This window comes from Pelecanus crispus, chromosome 3 (assembly GCF_030463565.1).
Source record: "Pelecanus crispus isolate bPelCri1 chromosome 3, bPelCri1.pri, whole genome shotgun sequence".
NCBI lineage: Eukaryota > Metazoa > Chordata > Aves > Pelecaniformes > Pelecanidae > Pelecanus > Pelecanus crispus.
In genome coordinates, this window is record NC_134645.1 from 37,807,227 (window position 1) to 37,829,154 (window position 21,928).

A 21,928-nucleotide genomic window follows, 5' to 3' on the forward strand; every position below is an offset into this window, starting at 1 on the left:
ACAGTAGCTTATGCTCTACTCGCATTGTAAGATTTTCTTCATGACTGTGATGACTATACAGGTTATTTTAAAGTTTCAGTGCTGGAGCAATCCTTCAATGAAGGTACATTTCAGGATTACGTTGACACTATGCACCTTACTTCTCATAGCAAACGCAAAATGAAATTTGCCAGTATTACACTAATTAGTCCCTGGCAAACCAGAATCCTATCTGTCACGCAGAGAAAGGGGTCAAAGAAGGAATAATATGTATTCAGCCTCTGCAGGTAAAATGTAGGCTGCTCAACATTTAAAAATTAGTCAAACTATATTTTCAGGATAATAATAATGATAACAGAAATTGAGAAATGTAGGTCTCTTTGGTCATACCTGAGACTCACAGAAGATGAGTTTAGGGAAAACATAATATTGAAAGTACATTATGCTTACAGCATAACAACACTTAATGTATGTGCACTGTCTGATGATTTGTAATATAAAGGGCAATTGCGTTTTGAGCCAAACCCACACTACTTTATTCAAAGGAATAAATGGCCCCATGGCAGCCATATGGCTAAGAGAATGTGGCTGGTAAGTGGGGCCTACTCACAGAAATAAGTACAGAGGATTTCGCCCTGAAAGAGCGATGGATAGAGGAAAAAAAAAAAAATTTACAAGGATTTTTAGGGTTGATGAAGGAATAGAGCACAGATTTTACACATATATTGAGAGACAGAAGTGATTTTGGAGTCGGGGAATAAAACTGCATTTGAAAATAATCTGTTGCTTGACTCCAGTTCCCAGCGGCAGAGGCTTTTCCCTAACTAAAGGGGTAAATATGGAGTAGCCGGTCTCACAATATATGGGGTGGAGGAGGGGGATTGCCATTTGAAACTTGTTCTGATTAAGAAAATGAGGCAGAGGGGAAAGACAAAACCAACAATAACCAAAAGTGTGGGTGGTCAGCTGACACAACCAGGCACAACTTGTCCAAAAATCAATGGCACAGCATCATCTCACGCCAACTGAGGGTCTGATCGCCCATCACCCAGCTGCAAAAAGTCTCTGAAACATCAGCCAGCAAACTGCCAGAGAGCATTTGACACCAGCCGTAGCGTACGAGTAAAAATGCTATATTAGAAATGCAAGGTGGCGAGGAGACAGCGGAAGTGCCTTCGGGAGGTCCCTCTGCGCTTGCTGGAGACACGCGGCTGTGACAGCTACAGGCCAGTTTCTCATGGAGGAGGCACAGCCGCCAACCACTGCCACCCCGTCACCCTCCTTCGCAATGGCCACCAACCAGTGCCACCCCATCACCCTCCTTCGCAATGGCCACCAACCAGTGCCACCCCATCACCCTCCTTGGCAATGACCACCAACCAGTGCCACCCCGTCACCCTCCTTCGCAATGGCCAGAGCCCGTAGATTTCTCAGGAGACAGACACAGCCCATGGTATGGAAAGATGAGCCTAGTGGGGTATTCCACGAGGGAAGTACCCCTGCAGGAGGTAGCAGTAGAGGGGCTGACCTTCAGCAGATAAACCATTCATCTCATTTTAGCAATCTCAGTATGACAGATTAGACGCTCTCTGCAGTAAATTGGAGAATGATGCTGCGTTAATTGAGAAGAATTACCAGCCATGAAAGAGAAGTTACTTTTCAAATCCAGTATCTCACTGTTTTGGAGGGTTTGGGGTTTTTTTTGCTTATTGTGCATACTTCTGAGTGTACGCAGACCACCCATCCTCACACTCCCTACATTCCTGAGGGGAACTTGAACACAGAGATTAAAAGAAGTTAACATACTTGCCTACCTGGCCTTTCAGCTGGATCTGGTGAGAAAGCTTTGCATACCTTGCAGTCTGCACCACTTTTGCAAAGCTGAGGAACTAAAACTCCACCTTCCCCGGGGTGCACTCGCTTCCTTGCTATGACTTAAAGACTAGGGAGAGCAACAACAGGCCAACTACAGCCCCAAATGCAACCATTTTCACATGATTACTCCCCTGGAGTTTAATCTAACCTTCTACACCTGGCCCCTGGTCTCCTGACATGGAGAGCCACTGACCCCAAATGGTAAATTCAGTCTGGCCTTGCAGCCACAGCTGCTTTGCAGAGACCCAAGAGGAGTGAAGGTCTCAGCCTCAGACCCCTCAGCCCCAGGGCTGAAACCAGTTCCCCAGTGCTCCGTTCCCCGGTGCGGACCCGGCTGGCCGGGTGCACCTCACGTTAGCAGCCTTAAGCTGAGCAGGATTAACTGCTGCAAAGGCACTCGGCACCCTGCCACGGCTGTGTTTACATTAGAGAAAATGGACCTCACAGAGACAGTTTGCAAACACCACAAGACGAACTTTTGTAAACTCCCTCGGTTTAGTCATCTTTCCCCATCTGTCAGAGAAGTTAAAGTGAGATTGAAAAAACACAGGAAATTACTGTGTATTCCAAGTCGTCGTGACTGAGCGGCTTGGCTGTTACATGGGATGCCTTGTGGAAGATTCACATCTCCTAACATTTCCAGCAAGATCCTCTGCAGCGCTTCCCCGGCTGCGATCTTTTAGCAGGCTCTGCACACCCTGCCAGGAAAAGCCCCTGGGGTGCTTCGTGCAGCTGCAGAAAAACTCATACCAGTACTGAGCAGCCCAAAAGGTTACCTCCAGAAAGCGAGGGCAGCCCCTTTCTTCGAGGTTGCAAAGCAAGGGACAGGCAATGAAAAAGGTTAGGTCCCTTTGGGAGGCTTCCACGTGAGAGTTGCATTCACGGAATGAAACGCCAGATGAAATCCTTTACCCCACAGCACTTTAAACCTTTCTCTGATGTGACTGACTGGCTCTTTTTGTGATAAAACTTAAGAAACTTCTTTTATCGAGGTTCCTAGCGTGAGTAATCAGCAGTTGCATTTGCTACACCTCTGGCTATAGCCTTTATCTCAAGAAGGCAGTGATGGGCAAGTGGAATGCAGGCTGGAAATCACCTTCACATCTCTGCTTCGGCCACAGCCCTTTAATCACCAGATCGCTACTGTAGTGGCAATCTGAGCTACCGGCAGCTGGAAAGGCCATTCAGCTGGGTGGGTTGCAAGTGGCATGGGGCTCCAGAGGGGCCACAAAGCAGCGAGACACACTGCAGCCTGGTTAGTTTGTTTAAATTTCCCTTTAGATCATGCTGCACCTCTGACCCAGCTTCCTGCTTCCCCTGCACAAACCCGAAGGGTGGTGGCACCCAGCGTACCACCCCAGCGGCGTGTCGTGGTCTTCAGCAAAAACGACTGTCGGTAGATGAGAGATGTAAAAGGAGGATGGAGGGCGCACAGGAAGATGAAATGTGAAAAACATCTCTTTACCACAACTTTGCTTTGGGGTGTAACACCTTCAGGACTGAAAGAAGCACTTCATTTCTGCGGCTCAGCCTGCATTTGTTTTCTCCTCGGAGCCAGCTGCTACGCTGGCATTGCAAATTGGTGCCAGCTGAGGCTATTTGAGTGCTGGGGATGCTTAAGTAACCTTGTTAAGCTGTTTCAACAGTTTAGCTAATCCAGTAAAAATAATAAAATTTTACCAAGAGTATTGAGTATATATGAAGCACAATGTTAGTATGCCACATGTTTTGAAAAAGAAGCGTAATTTTTTCAACTCAAGTGAACTATGCTTTTCCAAGGGAAATGTCTTAACTGGTAGAAAATGAACCTGAAGATGAAATGACACTTCTGTTCCTAGTGACAGCAAAATAGACCCGACAACAGAAACATCTTTTTCTGTTGCTGTTTTCCATGTATTATTGAAGTACCATTGTAAGCAGGGATTAGCCCACTGAAAGGCACAGTACTTTATAGTCTTACGCTCTAGGAGCAAAGTATCTTATGACAGAGAGTAGAACCACCTCCCTAGAGAGAAGCTCTTCTGTGCAGTTCTTCCAGGCAGGTAGGCCAGGATCAAGTTCAGGAGCATTCATTTAGGAGTTATGCATGGGACATAATGGATGAAAGGCATTAGTACAATCTTGGAAAAGAACTATTTCTTGAAAATTGGTGATACTAGCAAAATGTCCTTAGTAGTGGAGTGTGCAGTGGGGAGAAGGCCTATCAGGTTTACACTCTTCACATGCCATAGATCAAACCAAATCTAAACCATGAAATCCATTCAGCCTAGCCCAGGTTGGAAATCCTATCAAGGTCTATTGCATTTCTGCCAGTTGGGCAAGAGTGTTTCCAACTCCCTTTTCTGATATGAAATACCTCTGTCTCTTCTGAAGCAAACAGGATAACTCAGTGGACTCCTGAGTCCAATACACCTACTTTCACCATTTGCTCTTATTTTGTGAGGCAGGGTCCAGAGAAAGGCATAAAAGACCACTTATCCTTAGGCCAACCTTCATTAGATGACATTTCACCCCTTACAGACCCTGATGACACTCAGTAAGACTGTCCAGAGCTGTAACAGGTTAATTTCTAGGCATCCCTAGAACTAAAGCAGCTGTTCAAGAGGCTGGAGTAGACAGAGTTCCGCTGATCCATCGCTTCAGCTGGTGCAAATTCAACTCAGAAGACTCTGCAATGGGTTATGTGTGCAGGCTTGTTCTTGAAGACCAAGGAGCCCCTTAGGGTCACAAAGCTTTCAGCGCCCCCCCAAAAGTGTTAGCCGATTTGTGGCTTGGGCAGCATTTGGCCAGGTGTTATCCTTGGCTGTACATGCAAATCCGCAGAGAAGTCTGTTGCTTCTCAGTGCACCTCCAGACTGTCCGAAAGGCTCCTGAAAGCCCAAGAAGGCTGAGCTCCGTCCTGGACTCAACGTGAGGTGCGCAGTCAACTGCAGCCTAACCTCTTCAACAGGGAGCAGTTCGATTAAATGGCACGTCCTTGGGTGAGGGAGGGGAACATGCGGGGAAGGACCCAGTAGCCATTGGAGATGTAAAATTAAAATGAATTTTGGTCATTTTAATAAATATATATCAAGGAAATTTCACTTTACTACAACAACACATTAGTATACAAGCATCTAATATTTAAGCTTCAAACATCAAGTGTTTATCAAATATTGGAAAAGAGCAGACATTACTAGACTATCTGGGTATAACACAAGAAAAATCATTTTTTTTAAAAAATTGGTCCTTGTGGACAAATGTCTAAATGATGATCCTACTCATACACTGTATGAATGAGATCTATATTTAATATTATTATTATTATTAATAAAAAAAGCTTCTGTCTTGGAGAAATCAGGTGGGATTTATACTTTCTTTATTTGTTGTTCTTCACAAGGATAACCCTTACAAACTTGTCAGTTCCAACTCACCTGACCACATAAAGGTTATCATTGATTTACGTCCTAGATACTCTCTCTGTGGTCACTTTGGCTGGGGGCGGGGGGCGGGGGGAAGCTGTTTCCTGTGACCGCTGGGCTTAATCACAAAAACTGTCCAGCTTGTAAGCGTGACTGTGGGGTGTGCACGCTCCCCAAAATAACCACGGCCCAGGAGGACTCAGGCTGAACCCGTGAAACCCAGAGCAGGAGGTCTCTGGCCCAGAGACCCAGCTGAGTCCAGCGCCAAGCCGGGGGCAGCCCGGGGCGATGTCCCCCCCCCGGGACCCTGGTGCCCTGTGCTGAGCTGGCCGCTCCCCCAGCACAGAAGGGAATTTCGCCCTCTGGACGAGGACCAAGCAGAGAAGATGTCGCTTGAGTGCATGATGCTGTGGGAACAGGCAGCTATTATGAGTCAGCCATGGCTTGGATGCGGCTATTTTGCCAAGCACATCCTGCCAGTTGTTATGGGGACTGTGGGACCTAATTAATTTGGTGGATGTAAGACTCACAATGCTCTCGGTCCAACCCCGACTAATGTCTTCCAGGCATTTTAAACAGCACACTTTTGCAAACGGTCTACCTAGGGATGACTAAATGTTGTCCTTAGCCACTGAAATCTCAGCTCATTTCTCCAAAATGTTCTTTTTTAAAATTAAACCCCTTACATTCATTCAGATAAAATCATGTTTATCGCCACATTATCGATTAACATTGTGCTTTTTGCTTTCTTTTCTTGTCTTTTTTAAATCAACGGCAAAAGTCATAGAAAAATTCCCGCATGCTTTTGCAATCTAAAAGAGAGAAATTATGCGAAACAGAATAAAGTATAAAACATGCCACTGGTTCATGAACTTCATTATACGAAGAAGGAAAAAAAAGAGCCCCAGCAACAGACAGTTGCCATAGAAACACTCAAGCATCGAATGCTTGTTTACAAGAGACATCTCTCTATTGTTTCTTAAATCCCTTCCTAAGGATGGCAAATCAAAAAGCAATTGAGCGTCAAAAAGGAAGAACAGAGATGTTTGAATAGGAAGTTGAACTCAGTACTTCAAAGGTTAAAGGTTTCTAATAATATTGATCCACCCTGTGGGTTTTTTTTTTTTTTTTCCTCTGTTTAGGTTAAATCCCTGCTGTATCACTGATTTATACTTAATTTTCACGCTGGCAAAAATTAAGACAAAAAGTAAGGCACCAAAAAAAAACCTGCCCTGTGTAACAACAAGCCTCATTAGTTATTACAGCCGAGGTGAAAACGTGCAAGTACTTCAGCTGCGTGTTGCGTTTCTGATTAAGATCCCATAAGCAGGTTATTTCTTTATGCTATGTCCTATTTTGTCAGTTGAACAAGACGCTGAATCCAGGAATTCATGAGTATCAGTACAAAACGTAAGGATGGTTTGTTCCCAGTCCATGAAGACAGTCCGTTGTCAGAACAAATACTGAGTTACAAGGAGCACATCACCCTTGCTGGTAGCATCAATTTGTTTACCAGACTTGTAATTCCTTGGTAAACACAATGGAGGTTCTTCTTAATTAATGGCAGACTTCTTGGGGGCGGGGATATATAAAACGATATGTTTTCCCCATCTGGCTGATTGGTATTTTCAGCAACGAAAGCTACACCATAGCTGTACAGACTATAGCGCTAAGCAGTAACGCAACTGCGTTCTTTATGAAGTCTCCATATTTATAAATAGCCGGCTGATGCAGATCACAGAGACGCTTTACGCAATCTGCTCTCCAGTCATTTAAAACTACACGTAATGTTTGTGGCATGGTTGTATCATTTGTAGAAAACTGTAAAAAACCCATTCAAAATAAAAATTTGATAGACAAATGAACATGCTGCGCATGCTTCAACAGAGCAAGAAAGATGCCTCATATTTTACTTCCTTTGCTGCAGCACATTTTATTACTTGGTAAAGATTCCTTTTTCCTTAAGGATTTTTTCCAAGATTCACTTATGTCGCTCTTGTCATTACATCCAGTCTCAAAATAGTCATAAAATTTGCCTTTACATTCGAGAGCATGGGTGCCTCTTACAGGTTCACAGTTTAGGGCGATGCTCTCTCGCTCAGGTTCATTACCTCCTTTCTCGTCATTAAATTTTGCCTTTTCCTGATTACCGTGGGACCTGGCATTAGTGATGAATATTTCATTAGCAGGTATCTGGTCATCACTCCTGTAAGAAGAGGCACTGCCAATGTCATAATCCACCTGCTGGGAACAGCTTGGCAAAGAAATGGGGGGGGAGGAGGAGGGGGAGGAGGAGGAGGAAGAGGAGGAGGAGGAAGAGGAGGAAGTATTTTCTGTACTAGCGTTAACAGAGTAGGGTAGATTTAAATAGTGACTGCCACACTCTTGATAGAAGCAGCACGTGTGGAGCTTCTCGTACTCCTCCTTTGCCATCCGAAGGCGTTTTCTGTATGGACAGTCCTGAGGCACAAACCACTCTTGTGGCGAGGTGCCACTGAAGGAGCAGGCGGAGAAGCACCAGTTGTTCTGCATGATGATTTCTCCGTGGATTCTCTTCATTAGGTTGTTGATGAGGACAGATCTCCGCAGGTAGACTTCGGGATCATCAATGAATTTCAGCTTTTCCAAAGACATGTATAGAATGTGGGCCCGCTCCTCAAACACGGAGATTGTCTGAAAATGCAAAAGACAGAAGATATGGAACTGAGGGCAAGCGGGTTTGTTCCAGGCAAGCAGAAAGAGAACGAAGCAAAGTATTCCCCATGTCACTACTTTTCTCATTCTCTTTCTGAGGCGCCTAAAACTGGCTTTTCATTTTGCACACCCATGTAGCTGGGGACCTGCTTTTTCTGGGCCACAGCATTCACCCAGGTTTAGGAGGTAAGTAGCTGAGGGTTACACCACAGAGGCAATCGCAGGGCACGAATCCAGGACGGGAGAGCGAAATCCAGATGCACGCATCCGGCTCTTTATTTGCATTTGGGGTTAGAACGTAAAATTGTCGCTCAGTTTTGCTCCAGTGAAGGCTGGGGGCTTTTTGATGTCAGTGGACCCAATTCCACCACCCCTGTGGGGCTTCTGCAAAGCTCTGAAGCCAAGCAAAGGTCCCCTCCTGCGGCCTCAAGGTCTGCAAGATGCAGCCAGCAGCCATCGCCTCACGCGGCAAGTGTCGGAGCATTTCATCCGCTGCCGGTGGAAGAGGCCCTCCAGCGAGGAGGTCTCCATTTGCCAAGCTCCCATATACTGCTCTTGTGTACAAAAGTGCACGCAGGGAGGGAGGCAGGGAGAAACCCATCTCAAAGCATCACGGCATCTGGAGAGCAGCTGTTGGCCTGCACACTACACCCTGCGCTCTACAGGACCGGTGGGAACGCAGATAGGCAGGGACAAGGTCAGGAAACGAAGAGAGGATAGGGATTTGCAGAAATCCTGGCTCAACGCCCACAGATTTGTTCTCCCTCCCATGGTCCTTCCAGGACTCCCTTTCTCAGCACTGGCAGCATGAACAGGTTACTGCCCCCGGGAGGCCCCGGATTCTGCGCTGTAATCGCTACCCTGGGAATCAAACTAAGAGAGGGGGCAACGCATGCTACTGTAAGCACTACTAACTAATTTTCATTTTTAGTAAGAATTTGGTTTGCGTAGGAGGAGAGCAGCACAGCACAAAGAGAGACCGCTCTAAATCCCCCCCATCTGTGGCTTGATCATTCTTCCCTTTCCCACATGGTTACGGCATTTTTGCAGAGTGGAAGTCGTAGCTATGAGGACTGAAAGAGCTTAAAGCACAGCTGCTTTTCACATCCATTCAGCTCTCCTCAGCCCTCTAGCTCTTTCCACAGCCTGGTCCTGTCTGCAGGGCTTACAAGCAGCACAGTGCCTCGTAAAAACAAAAACTGGCTGCGTTTTCATGTGCGTTTGCAGCTGAAGCTCTTTTTTGCTAGAGAGAGTAATTTTCTGTAATGAACGACTCATTTTAAATTATATTAAGCCTAGAGGTTAATTTGTGTCCTTTATACCTGCTGCAGCAATAGTCAGTGAAGCCATAAAAGCCTGGAGCAAACCAGTAAGCCTTGAACTGTGATCCTCCTGGAGATACGTCTTGGAGGGCCACCAGTAGGAACAAGTTGTCAAAGGCTTTCTACTACAAATGTCCGCCAACAGCCCTGGAGAGGGGCTCTAGGCCCTGCCATCATACCCTCTATGGGATGAGGAATCTCAGAACATAACTCTTTCTTTACTGGGCAGCAGAAGGGAGAAATTCAAAGAAATCTGGTGGGCATCCTCCCTTCCCCAGAGCTCAGTGCTGCAAAGTAGAAAACACGTTTGCGCTGAACAGAAGAAAGCGGTGACCCAGGGTTTCTGACAGCACAAAATGATGTCTGGGACAGGTCTATCCTACCAATACCTCTACAGCTGGTTTTTATACTGTTAGAAAGGGATACGTAACTATTCCTCCTCTTTGCGAGGAAAACAATCACTGATGCAAAAATCCAACAATCTAGCCAAGAAAAAAGCTGGCTGAAATCAGAGAGTGATGTGACATGTGGGAGACACGCTTGCTAACCAGAGCACATTTTTCAACACCCTCAGTGCTCTTTATTCATTGCTCTGGCAGCAGACCGAACACCTTCTGGAATTAATGGCGGGGCAGTTTTTCACCTTCCTGGTCAGGTACTTATTTCCAGCCAACACTATTTGTAGCTGAAAATTCCTTTGGCTACTCTAAGGTCCTTGGGAAGCGAGCTCAGTGTTACTGCTCGCTTCTCCTCTGTGGAAATCCCTCCAGGGAAACAGGATCCCTCCGGGCAGACCTCCCCAGCCGGTGCCCGTGGTAGGGACGAGGCACTCGCTTCTCCTCGCGTCTCAGGAGGTTGCCTCTGCGATGCAGATAAAGATAACGTATAAACTTGCTATGCATCTCGATCTGGTTTAGCTTTCTGTCTCGGGGGCTCTTGTGGTGCTATTGCCTCCCATAAGCTGTGCTTTAATCCTCTGTGCTTTCATCAGGTTATATTGTGTCCTTTCTGTTGCCAAAAGCGCATGGGCAGCGCTGGACTGCCATGGGCCAGGTACGATCCAGCAAGGCAAGGACGGTGTCTCAAGGCATCAGCTATCCTTAAGCACATCACTGCAGGCGTTCAGTTCCTTACAGGACTGAGCCCTTAATGAACGAGAGCGTAAAATCTCTCACACACACACAAAAAAAAGTTAGATTTCAATTTACGTATTCACTGGCCTGGGAAATGTTTGCTCTAATCCCTCCCCTGACAGCTTTCATTAAAAAAAAATATTCTTTCATTTACTAATCTGTTCTTTTGGAGTTATTAGCTTTTTAATGAACAGGATTAAGTACCAAAAGAGCTTGTACTTGCTTTCCAAGTCATTCTGGTTTTCTAGAGGATCTGTAACCCATTTGAGGTGCAAGGAACCTATTACTATTTCCTCCCCTGGAAAAAGTTTTGAATGAGTGGGGAACCGTGGGCCCTTTTTATTTACGTTCTTTGTTTCTGCTGTTCAAACGCTGTTACAGAGCTGTTTTCTGTAAGCACGGTATAAACTATCCAAGAACAGAATAATCGGAAAAAAAAAGAAGTTGTTCTCAGCATTTCCATTTACAGTTGTTATAAATGAAGAATTGCCTTTGCTTCTTAAGCAATTCGATGACAATAAAACAATAAATGTGAACAAGTGACAACTATTTGTTTCTGAGCAAACAGCTGGATCGTTCTCCTAATTTCAGCAGAGTATTTCAGCCTTCTGGAAATGGGTCAATCGAGTGTTACTAAGCATCTGAAACTCGAAGTAAAGATAATGACTATTAGAAAACATACTTTATGTGTACAGCTGCTGAGTGGTGGATGAAAATCCTCTTCTTCCACATATTTCCTTTTAAAGTATGTGATCTTGGATGTTGTTACAGGATTTGAAATTCCCCTGTAATGCGATCCTGCGGGTAATAAATCAGATATGACAAATGACATGCGGTTTGCCGGAGGTTCTCCAAACAAAATACTTTTCATTTCCCTTCGCGCTACAGGAGAACTCCACCGCCTGTTTCCACAGACGCTGGCAGCCACCAGCAGCAAACCCTCACCTGGCTGAGCCGCCGCTCGCCGGCCCGGGCAGCCGAGGCCCGCGGGAACGGGCAGCACCGGCAGCCCCGGCAGCCCCGAAACTTTCGCCCCCAGCCCGCGGCCGGCCGGGGGTGTGTGTGTGGGGGGGGCGGCTGCCTTCACCGCCGCTCCGGGGCAGCCGTTTTGGGGGTGGGGGTGGGGGGGGTGGGGTGCGGCGGCGCCCGGCGAACCCCGCGGCCCCGCCACGCTCGCCCGTGGGAGAAGCCCCCGCCTTCAGCCCGCGGCCGCCCGGGCCCCCCGCCGCCGCCGCCGCCGCCGCGCCGCCCTCCGCGGACAGAGCTCCGTCCCCCCCCGCCCGCCGCCGCGGATCGGCGCGGCCCCGGCGGTGCCTACCTGCGGCGGGGGGCCCGGGCGCCGGCGGGGCCGGGGGCGGCGGGGCCGGGGCGGCGGGGCCGGGGCCGGGGCGGCCGCAGCAGGGCGGCTCCCAAAGGGCGCGGTAGGCGGCGAGGTCGGCGGCTCCCTCGGCGGCGATGGGGCGGCCCAGCCGCTGCATGGGCAGCACCAGGGTCATCGCGGGCGCCGGCACCTGGAAGCGAAGCAGCGCGGTGAGCGCCCGGCCGCCGGCAGCCCTCCGGCAGCCCTCCACCTGCCCCCCGCCCGCGCCGGTCCGCCCCGCTGCCCCCCGGGCCGTCACACCTCTGCGCGCCCAGGCACAACACACGCACGCAGCTGCAGCCTGCCCGGCACCCCTGCCCCTTCTTCGGCAGCAAAAAGCCCGGCGCCCTCTCCCACAAAGGGCGCGGGGTCCCCCGCGCCGGGAGTTTGTGCGCCCCCCCCCCCCCCCCGCCGCCCCCCGGCCCCGCTCACACACCGGCACGGATCCGCTCACTCGCTCCCCATTTCCTCCCGGCGGCGTTGGCACGGCGCGCCCGGCACCGACGGGAGTGCGAGGCTGGCTGCGTGTGTGTGCGTGTGCGTGTGTGTGTGTGTGTGTGTGAGTGAGTGTGAGAGCGAGCGCGCCCAGCAGTTCGGGATCGCCTTTCTTTCTTCTTTCTTCCCTCCCGAACGACACAGACAGCAGAGACTTAGGTAGTTGTTTCCACCAGCCCCGATCGGGCTGAACTGGATCTGCCTCCAGTCAAAACACCGCGAGCCTAAGACAGAAAATTGGCTCCGGTTTCAAGCCGTGAGTTGCAGTCCCACCGGAGCCAAGCACAACATCGGCGGAGCAGGCGGAATATTAAGCAGGAGCGGGGACTCTAGGGCCAGCGCCAGGCTGCGAGCTGCCTCCTGCCGCGACAGCAGGCGGGAAGGGAGGGGAGGGAGCAAACTTTCTGCGAGGGGCAAGGGATGAGTTCATAGTCACCTACTTCTTGGCAGAGGAGCGCGGAACAATGCGCCCAGACGCGGCCCGGCCCCTCCCTCCCTCGCCTTCCTCCTCCTCCTCCTCCTCTCTCGAAGAAAGCGGGATGTAGTCTCCCCTCGGCGCAGCCCTCCCGAGGAAGACGAGGGCCCGAGGAAGCGGCGAGAAGGAGGGGCCGCAGGTGGGCAGGTGGAATTTCAGCGATTGTTTGTCTTAGCAGCTGAGCGCTCGCTAACAAGAGGAAAAAATAAACCGCAGCAGAAGAGGGAGGAAAAATAAATCATTCACATCTGCCAGTTGTTTTCTTAAATCCTGGAAGAATGCACAAGGCTGCTACTTTATTAAGAAATGGGCTTCCAGCACGCGCTAACTCTCTGTTCCCTAGATGCGTGCGTGCGGGCGTGGGTCTGCCCTACGCTCCTCAATGGGGCAGAAAATGGGAGGTGAAGGGGAAATCCCCAAGCGGTTTGCCCTAGTAAAGGCCACCAGACCTCGCTGCGATCGTGCCGAAGGGTGCCTGAACCCCCTCCTCAGAGTCAACTTAACGATCACGCGCTGCATATGGCTCTCAGTCATTTTCTTGCAGTAGCCCATCAGTGCCATCCTGCATTTCCTGGGCAAAGAAACAATGACACAGGGAATGGCAAGCCACTAGACTGGCCCATTGGAAGTTATCCATGGCACAGACAATATGTATTATTTATTCCCTGCACCTTTTGTTACCAGCTGAGTACCGACACATGGAAAGACTGGTCAAAACAACAAGTGGGTCAGTCTGCTGACCTAAGAGCAGGGCCAAAAAGCGGCCCAAGAAACAGCTAAAAAGTCGTCTGTTTTGTGGCTGAAAAGATTACGCTGTCATTAGAAAGCACCCGTGGACTCTTCTCATTAATCTGCACCGAGGAATCACTCACAGGGAGACATCAATCTTCTCACGTTGGCATGATGTCAACACTCAGTGTTTGTCCTCAGAGAACAAGGGTTGGAAGAAACTCACTGCTGCTTTGGGCAAGTCAGGATTTCTTTGCTCATAATGAATTCAGCGTCTCTTTATGGAATTTTTTTATGAGAATCGGAGATTTCGACTGCATTTCTTTTTACCATATTTCATCACAAATAGGTCTTTCTATGCTTAAGCAGAAACACACAGGAAGGAAGGAAGGAAGTGTTGGGATGCCTTCTGCACAGTGCTGCTGATTTATCTTGAAAAACTGAGTTCTCTGGACAGCTGGTAAAGTAAATGAACTGCTTCTGCTATTTACAACATGCAAAATTAATAGAGGCAGGCCAGCTAACTTCTATAAACAGCTACTGTCCACGCACATTCTCCATGTTTCCAAACTGTATAAAAACAAGGCATAAATAATAGAGCTTCCCTAAGGAAAAAAAAAAAAAAAAACCCCAAACAAAAAACGAACAACCATAAGGCCAAAGCCCCAAACCAAGCTTGTAGGTCTCAGCATGCATTACAAAGCTGTACAGGTGGCACTCAGCTACAAAATAAGGCCCATTTTGTAGCAAAGGAGTTGCTTCAGCACACAGAAGCTGAGAACCGGGCTATTAAAAGGGCTTGTGACTCTGGGCATGCTATTTGCCCCCATCTGATTTGCAGAAGCGCTGTTTTCCAGCTGCTGCAAATGAGTGGGAAGGGAGCTGCGAGTACTCGGCATGTGGGAAAAGTCTGCCTCCTTGAAGGTAAAGTTGGACACGGCAAATCTGGAAGCCTGAAGTACGAGGTGATATTTACTGAAAAAGCACTGCTGGACCCAGCTCCATAAACGGGACCTCTGGCATTGCTCCCAAAGAGCCAACCTACTGTTTCTCCCCATTAAGGGTGGCAAAATCCACTCCTGAGTATCCTGCCAGAAGTCACGCAGCAATTCAGTGTCAGAGCCAGAAATAGAACCAGATCTCATCATCCTCCAGCCGTAAGCCCAACCCATTTATATTACATTATCGTATGCAATGGAGGGATGTCATCCAAAATCCTGTTTGTTTCAACGAGACTTTACAGAACAGCACACGCATTGTTACATTTCCATTAACGCCACTGGAAATAAAGGATGAAAGATGTACATGTGAGCACACAATGCATTCACTATACAAAATTACAGCAAAAGGTTGACACTTAGGGCTGGATTCAATTTTGAAAAACCCATTTGGGAGCCTTGTGTGGGCTTCAGTGGCATGGAAGCCAGGCGCAGATTTTTATTGAACCCAGCCCTCCATCCTTAGGCTACCACAATTTTTCCATTTTCTCAGCCAAATGCATGCAGTGCGAGGACACCCCGAGGCATCTACAGCAGCCTGAAGGTTAAAATGTCAAACTTTTTCCGTTCAGTTTTACACAGTAAGACTACTATACATTGCTAGGCTACTCCATTTGCTGGGGTTTTCACTCACTATTCCTCCAGAGCCATTATGATGTTAATGAGAGAACTGTAATGATGCCATTCACATTATAACAAGCCTGATGCGATGTCAGTGAAAAGGGCTCTTTATACAGTTCCAGAATGCCTCTAAAAACCCAAACTTAAATATAAAATGCCTGCGACAATAATGCTGCAGGTCTCACCAAGATCAACAAAGACAAGGGGATAGACTTAGGCGGCTATTCCTGTCTTAACTCCTGGGTTTGTACCCAAGTACTGCAGCGGTTTCAGTCTTTATCATATACTCTGGAGCGTTTCCATTGCACAACAACAGGACTTGAGGAGAGAATAGCGTTTCTTAACTGTACTATACCATTGTTAACATCTGGATCGCAGTGCTTAGAAAAAAAAATTGCCATCATTTTGGTAGCTGTTACCTTTCTGGCATTACAGAAAATCTATGCTGCAGAAGCAGTCAGAAATCTCACTGCACGAGCACTGCACGCAGGCTGTGGCAGACCCACAGTCTACGAAAACAAGTGACAGCAGGAGAGAGGAAGGAGAAAGGCACAATCACATACCCAGACTGGTGTACATACATTAAAAACAACAAAACCCAACTATATCACACTTAAACAATTCCAGGATAACCTCATTGTTAACTATATACTTTACGGTTGCTGCAACAAAGTTTGGTATCGTCAACTTTGCTGAGGAAGGCAGGGCATCCTCTGGGCAAGAGCATCGTGGAAGAGGGCATAAGGCTCCCCAGGAGTGGCAGATAAGTGCACGAGGATGCCAGCATCACTGGCGAAGACAGCAGAGCCATACAGTAGAGACGATGATGGAGCGATGACAGCTAAGGCGGAGCTGTGACAACGTAGCATGTGAAAATAAAAGACTAGATGCAGGCAAATAAGGAGGAAAGGTGGGTGGCAGATTGGCTCTGGCCACAGCAGTGGGCAGGGAAGAGGATGTTGGGAGCTTGCATCTGAATAGATCAAACTGGCTGATATGTCACAAGTTCAAGGAGGAGGAAGTTACAAACAGAGATGGGAGATAATGAGGGCCTTGATTAAAACGTTTATTGTCTGGATAGATATGCATGGAGGTATAGTAACATTATGAATGAAGCAGTGGAAACACTGGGGACACCGAATCGCCGCACACTGGGGCAGCCCAGTCACAGTAAATGAAAGCAAAGAGTCAAGAGACGATCCCTGTGCTCAGGGCTCTGGAGGCAAGGCAAGCAGCAAGGCTGCAAGAAGTGGAAAAGCATCTAGAATTGGCCATGCTCGATGTAAATGGAAAATTGGACTTCCAAGAGACAGGCCATGGGTTGGGAGCAGGCTGGGAGAGAGATCTTCTCCTTCTCTTGTTGATATAAAATAGATGAGAACTGCAGTATCTCATCGCACCAGTGTCAGTGCAGAGTTGTCACTGGTCTGCAGCAAGGCAGATGCTGAGCCACAAGCTGGAGACGGCAGAGAGGAGTCAGAGGGAAGAGGGGAATGGGGACAGGTGACAGTGCAGGCAGGCCCCAGGCAATGATGATTTTCTGTTCCTTCAGCTGCACCTCATATCAGAAATGTGCGTAACGCCATCTAACATAAGCATGATACAAGGGTGAAATGAAAGGGTTAAAGCTGGCTGAAATAACTAGACTGGTAGAACAACAGGTCTGTGTGCCAATGGGGTCAATTCAGCTCTTCATCCTTCGGAGGTATAGATAAACTATAGACCTGCCAAGTCTAGTGTTTTTCCTTGTATTTCTTGGCCCTCACTTCAGGGAATTTCAAGGAATCCACTGTTTTTTTCTTTTTGCTTTCTTTTTTTTTTTTTTCTTCTTTTTCAAGAGCTGGACTTACTCTTTGCTGCAAAAGGAATTAACTTGAAATCAGAAATTGATTTCTGTGTCACGATACAGTCTTCCATGAAAGTGTTTCAAAGGTATCTTCACTTAACTTCAGTCCTAATTTAGATTATACAACTCCAGATGCTCAAGTGTCTCAAGACAGAATTCCAAGCAAATATTTCTCTAAGTTTCCTAATTCCCACATATTTTTTTTTCCTTTTTATTCTTTTCAGTTGAATTCTTCCCATAAAGACTTTTCAGAGTTACTCTGTCCTCGTGTTGCGGTTTAACCCCAGCTGGCAACTAAGCACCACACAGCCGCTCGCTCACTCCCCCACAGTGGGATGGGGGAGAGAATCGGAAGAGTAAAAGTGAGAAAACTCATGGGTTGAGACAAGAACAGTTTAATAGGCGAAGCAAAAGCCGCACACACAAGCAAAGCAAAACCAGGAATGCATTCACTACTTCCCGCAGGCAGGCAGGTGTTCAGCCATCTCCAGGAAAGCAGGGCTCTGTCATGCGTAATGGTTACTTGGGAAGACAAACGCCATCACTCCAAACATCCCCCCCTTCCTTCTTCTTCCTACAGCTTTATGTGCTGAGCATGGTGTCATACGGTATGGGATATCCCTTTGGTCAGTTGGGGTCAGCTGTCCCAGCTGTGTCCCCTCCCAACTTCTTGTGCACCCCCAGCCTACTCACTGGTGGGGTGGGGTGGGGTGAGAAGCAGAAAAGGCCTTGACTCTGTGTAAGCACTGCTCAGCAGTAACTAAAACATCCCTGTGTTATCAACACTGTTTTCAGCGCAAATCCGAAACATAGCCCCATACTAGCTACTTTGAAGAAAATTATCTCAGCCAAAACCAGCACACCTGGTTTGTCAGGGTCCCCTGATCTTCTTAGCAAGCATTTTTTTCAGAGAAAATACATGAAAAAAGAAAATGTGCTTTTGAATTCTTAACAGTTGTGCTTTCTCCTGCTTCTGGTTTCTATGAAGCAGAACTAGAGGAGGTTTCTATACCGACAGAAAAGAGGTTTCCTCTTTTATTTCTTTGTAGGTTTATGTCACCTATCAGCACTCTTGGTAGCCTATATGCAGTGAACTCTTAAATGGTGGTTCTAACAGTTATCATTTGCCCCCGAATTTATGCAGATATGCGAAAATACAAGCAAATTTGCGATCTATTTTTTTGCCACGGGGCTCTGGCAGATATGAGAAAAGGTGACATCAAGTTTACTGCAGCCATCTCCTGAAGGCTGCTTCGCCTGCCTGCTCTAGGAGAACAATAAAGCCCCATGGTATTTATTTCAGTAAGCATAAATATTTTTTCCAGTGTTCTCAGCCAAAATGTCTCGTATACTCTCTGCCTCCACCCCGCTGGTGGCTGCGTGGTCCTGCTAGACATAGAAAGCTCCGTCCAGGATCCACTCAGCTCAGCGTGAGTTTAGTTTGCAAAACACTTTAGTATCCTGAGGGTAAAAGGTGCTCCTATTGCTGCACAACAGAACTGGCAGTATTTCTGATTAGTTTACCTTTGCAATGGGTTTCGACACTGAATAGGTGCTAGATGCTGTTGCTGGGATTGAAGTCAGAGAGAAAAAGGGGTCCCAGCAGTCAGGCAGGCCTGAGAAAGCAAAGCCCTTCTGTTACATAAAGAGAGTTCCCAAATCACAAGGCAGTTCTCGTCACTCGTTCTTTAAAAGAGGTACCAATTAAAACCGCTTCCCCACTTAACTTTCACTCCGGTGCAGCGGCGCACGCATGTCACTGGCACTGTAAATTAGATGGTTTATGGGGTTAATTACATTGCCTTCTTCACTTTTTGTCTGCTGAAGAAAGTAAACAAAAACGAACAAAAAAAAGTGTTTTGGAACAAAGAGTGAGTTGTCTCCCACTTTGCTGTGTGCTACTTTCCACGAAGAATGAGAGCTATTATTATTCTTTTACAAGTTTCCTTCTAAGGGAAATAAACACCAAAGGTAGGATTCCAAGGAAATGACTCACAAATATTGGCAACAGGCTCCGAAAATTGGATCCAGTCTTTGCAAAAGCCTTTAGTAGAATACTAACCCCTCTTATTGCAAAATAAACTTTTCCCAGACGAGCTGCACATCAGCTCTGTGCGCGCGCGTGTGTGTGTTAGGAAGCGGAGACAGGAGCAGAACCCATTTCTCGCATCTCCTCCTCTTCCCTCCGGGGCACCGCTTCTGATGCCATTTTTAGCTGGAAGCTGGAAATTTTTAATAACCGACTGAGTCATCCTCAGGAGAGGGAGGGAGAGGGATGCGCCTCACCTTGCCGCGCAGCGTGCTGCCCGCCGGCCGTCCCTGCCTGCAGAGACCCCCGGGAGAGCTGGGCTGGGCAGCTGATTTACTGCAAGCCGATCTACAAGAGCTGGCAGGAACCTTTATCCTGCAGCTATAAAAATGAGAGGCAGAGTAGGGAAGAGATTTCTTTTTTTTTCAATCCCCTGACATTGCGTCGAATTCAGCAGGGCGGGATCAGCCTCTAATAATCTGTTTTCAGTCACTGAGTTACCCTTTCAGATGTGCAGAAGGTAACCGTGCACCGTGACTCATATTTTATTTCTTAATCAGGAACCTCAGGAACCAGGGATGCAGACACTGAAAAATCAGACAGCTGAGCAAAATCAGTGTGGCAGGATTACCATCTGCAAACAGAACAATCTACTTTGCATATTTATTTTTCAGCTGTTTAAAATTTTGAATCATAAATGCATATTCTGTATCACTTGTAATGCACACGTTCTAAACCGCTCGTGCTCTCTCATGTTGGTTTGGGGGGTTTGTTTGTTTGGTTTGGTTTTGACGATGTAAATCTGGTTAGACAAGAGCGACAAAAATTGCAAACCTTACACTGCCTTCCTTTGTCGCTTGGTTCTACTTAGACAAACCTTTTAAATTAAAAAAGCTGGTCCCCTTATTCATTTCCTTTGCAAATTCCTGTTTAACCACTCCAAAATGAGATGAAACAAACGGGGATGCTGGTCCAGAGTCAGATTTTTTTTTAGAAAGTCCCTTTTACAGTGTGCCTAAAACTGACTGGCATCCAAGTACCTACTTAAGATGCTGAAGGCTGCATTAGTGGAAGTTTTGTGTCTGGTTCAAGGTCTCCAGCATTGCCAGGTAGTTTCTTAAGCCTGTAATTCACTAAGTGCCCAACAGACACTTCTTCCAACAGGACCTCTAAGTAGGAACTATGTTTATATAGACTGTCTGAGACATCTGAATGGTGCTGAACTCCAGCCATCGCTCAACCAGTTATAACTAGCTGTCAGGGTTGGGAAGAAAACCAGGATAAACCAGTGTGGTGTCGCCTTCCCGAATCTGCTGGCAGGGTGGCACAGCAAGCTGGGAGGTAGGAGCTCCTCAGACCCCACTTCACTGCAGTGTTAATGGGTGAATTTTAATATTCATAATTGCATAGCTGGTCATTTTAGGGACAAGAAGAAGGGATCAGCTGGGAAGTGGTGGCTGCTGCAGGGAAGGAGATGCAGAGGGACAAACACCAAGCCAAGGAGGGGGAGAAACAGGAACAAGAGTAGAAAGAGAGAAGAAAGGCAAAAGGTAGCAGAGTCTTGTTACTCCCCAGATTTTTCATCCAGTAATCTATGGACTTCGTAAAGGAGAACAAATGACCATTCACTAGGAATTAATTCGTTATGCTAGCGCATGATAAAAAACATGTAGTTATCCACAAGTCAAAAATCACGGTAATCAACTGGCCTACATCCGTTCTCAGCCTCTTGTGGTGCTCAGCTTTTCCTGTTTTCTGGAAGCCCCCCTGAAGCGGCGAGAGCGGCCACAGCCACACGGGGCCAGCCAGGATCTGATCCCACGCTGGCACTGCCACTTATCCACCTTGCCGCTCTGCAAAGACTGAAAGAGGGGAAATAGCACTGACCCACCGTCTGGGTGCAGGTGCCGGCAGGAAGCACCTTCCCAGCGAGAGAGACTGGGAATCACTCTCATGTATTTTGTAAAGGTTAGGAAGAATGAGTTTAGTTACAGGATAAAGGTCTCCCAGACGCAACAGCATGGTGTGTCTGCGGTGAGGAGCTGGGAAGACCTGGGAGAGAGCCCACTGTTGCATGGGATATAAGGGGTTGATTTAAAACCATAATTCAAAATGCTTTCTTTCCATTATAAATGTTTGCAATGCACATAAAATATATTAGAAGAAGAGAAATGTCTAAATAATGAAAAGATTACAAAATTAGGATACCAGTGCTGTTGAGTATCCATTTTTTATGCATGACATAGCTCATGAGGCAACTGGGCGGCACAAATGACCTGTAATTGATAAGAGACACTTTTGGCAGGAATGGACCAGTCATTCACCTCTGTGTGCTGGGGACATCCTCCCAAAATCAATTGCTGGGGTAGCATCACAAATTACAGTGTTAAGATGAAATATTATATTTTGATGCAGAACTTCATATTTGACTGAAATATTTTTTTTTGAGACTTACAGCATTCAGATTGACTCTTACTAATGTGACTTTGTCCATTCATTTCTCAGACTCCTTGCCTGTATCCCTGTTTTCAGACTTCAACATTATCATCTATAAAAGCAAGCAAAGAAAAAAAGATCAATTTTATCAAAATTTAAAAGGCTTTATTTATGTTTCCATTTACAATGCAGACCCCAAAAGACTAAGTTTTTTAAAAAATAAAACATTTTAAGTTCAGTTTTCATTTTAAGTCCAACCTAGTGATTAATAGCTAAGGAAAAAGTCATCTCTCAGAACCAGGGAAAAATAACATAAAATACTTATAGCATATAAAATAATTTCATAACCAAGGAAAGTGAGGGGGAAAAAAAAATCTTGTACAGACAAAATTGAGGTGACAAAAGCAGCTGAGGTAATGAGAGAGTTAATAAAAGCAGATCACAGTCATTTATAAGAAAAGCATTCCTCTGCAGAATTTGTCATTGCAGAAGCGGAGATGTAGATTTTGACTGTCCTTGGACTTACTCTGCTAAG

General features: G+C 47.0%; 1 protein-coding gene across 1 annotated transcript; it reads right to left on the reverse strand.

Annotated features, from left to right (window-relative positions):
• Window positions 1–7,157: 7,157 nt before the first annotated feature.
• Window positions 7,158–11,900, reverse strand: SERTAD4 (SERTA domain containing 4). The gene is made up of 3 exons (XM_075708383.1): window positions 11,723–11,900; window positions 11,087–11,202; window positions 7,158–7,928 (listed from the first exon to the last, which is right to left on the reverse strand). Exons 1-3 carry the CDS (start codon window positions 11,898–11,900, stop codon window positions 7,158–7,160), a joined length of 1,065 nt encoding a protein of 354 aa, XP_075564498.1.
• Between the last annotated feature and the right edge of the window lie 10,028 nt (window positions 11,901–21,928).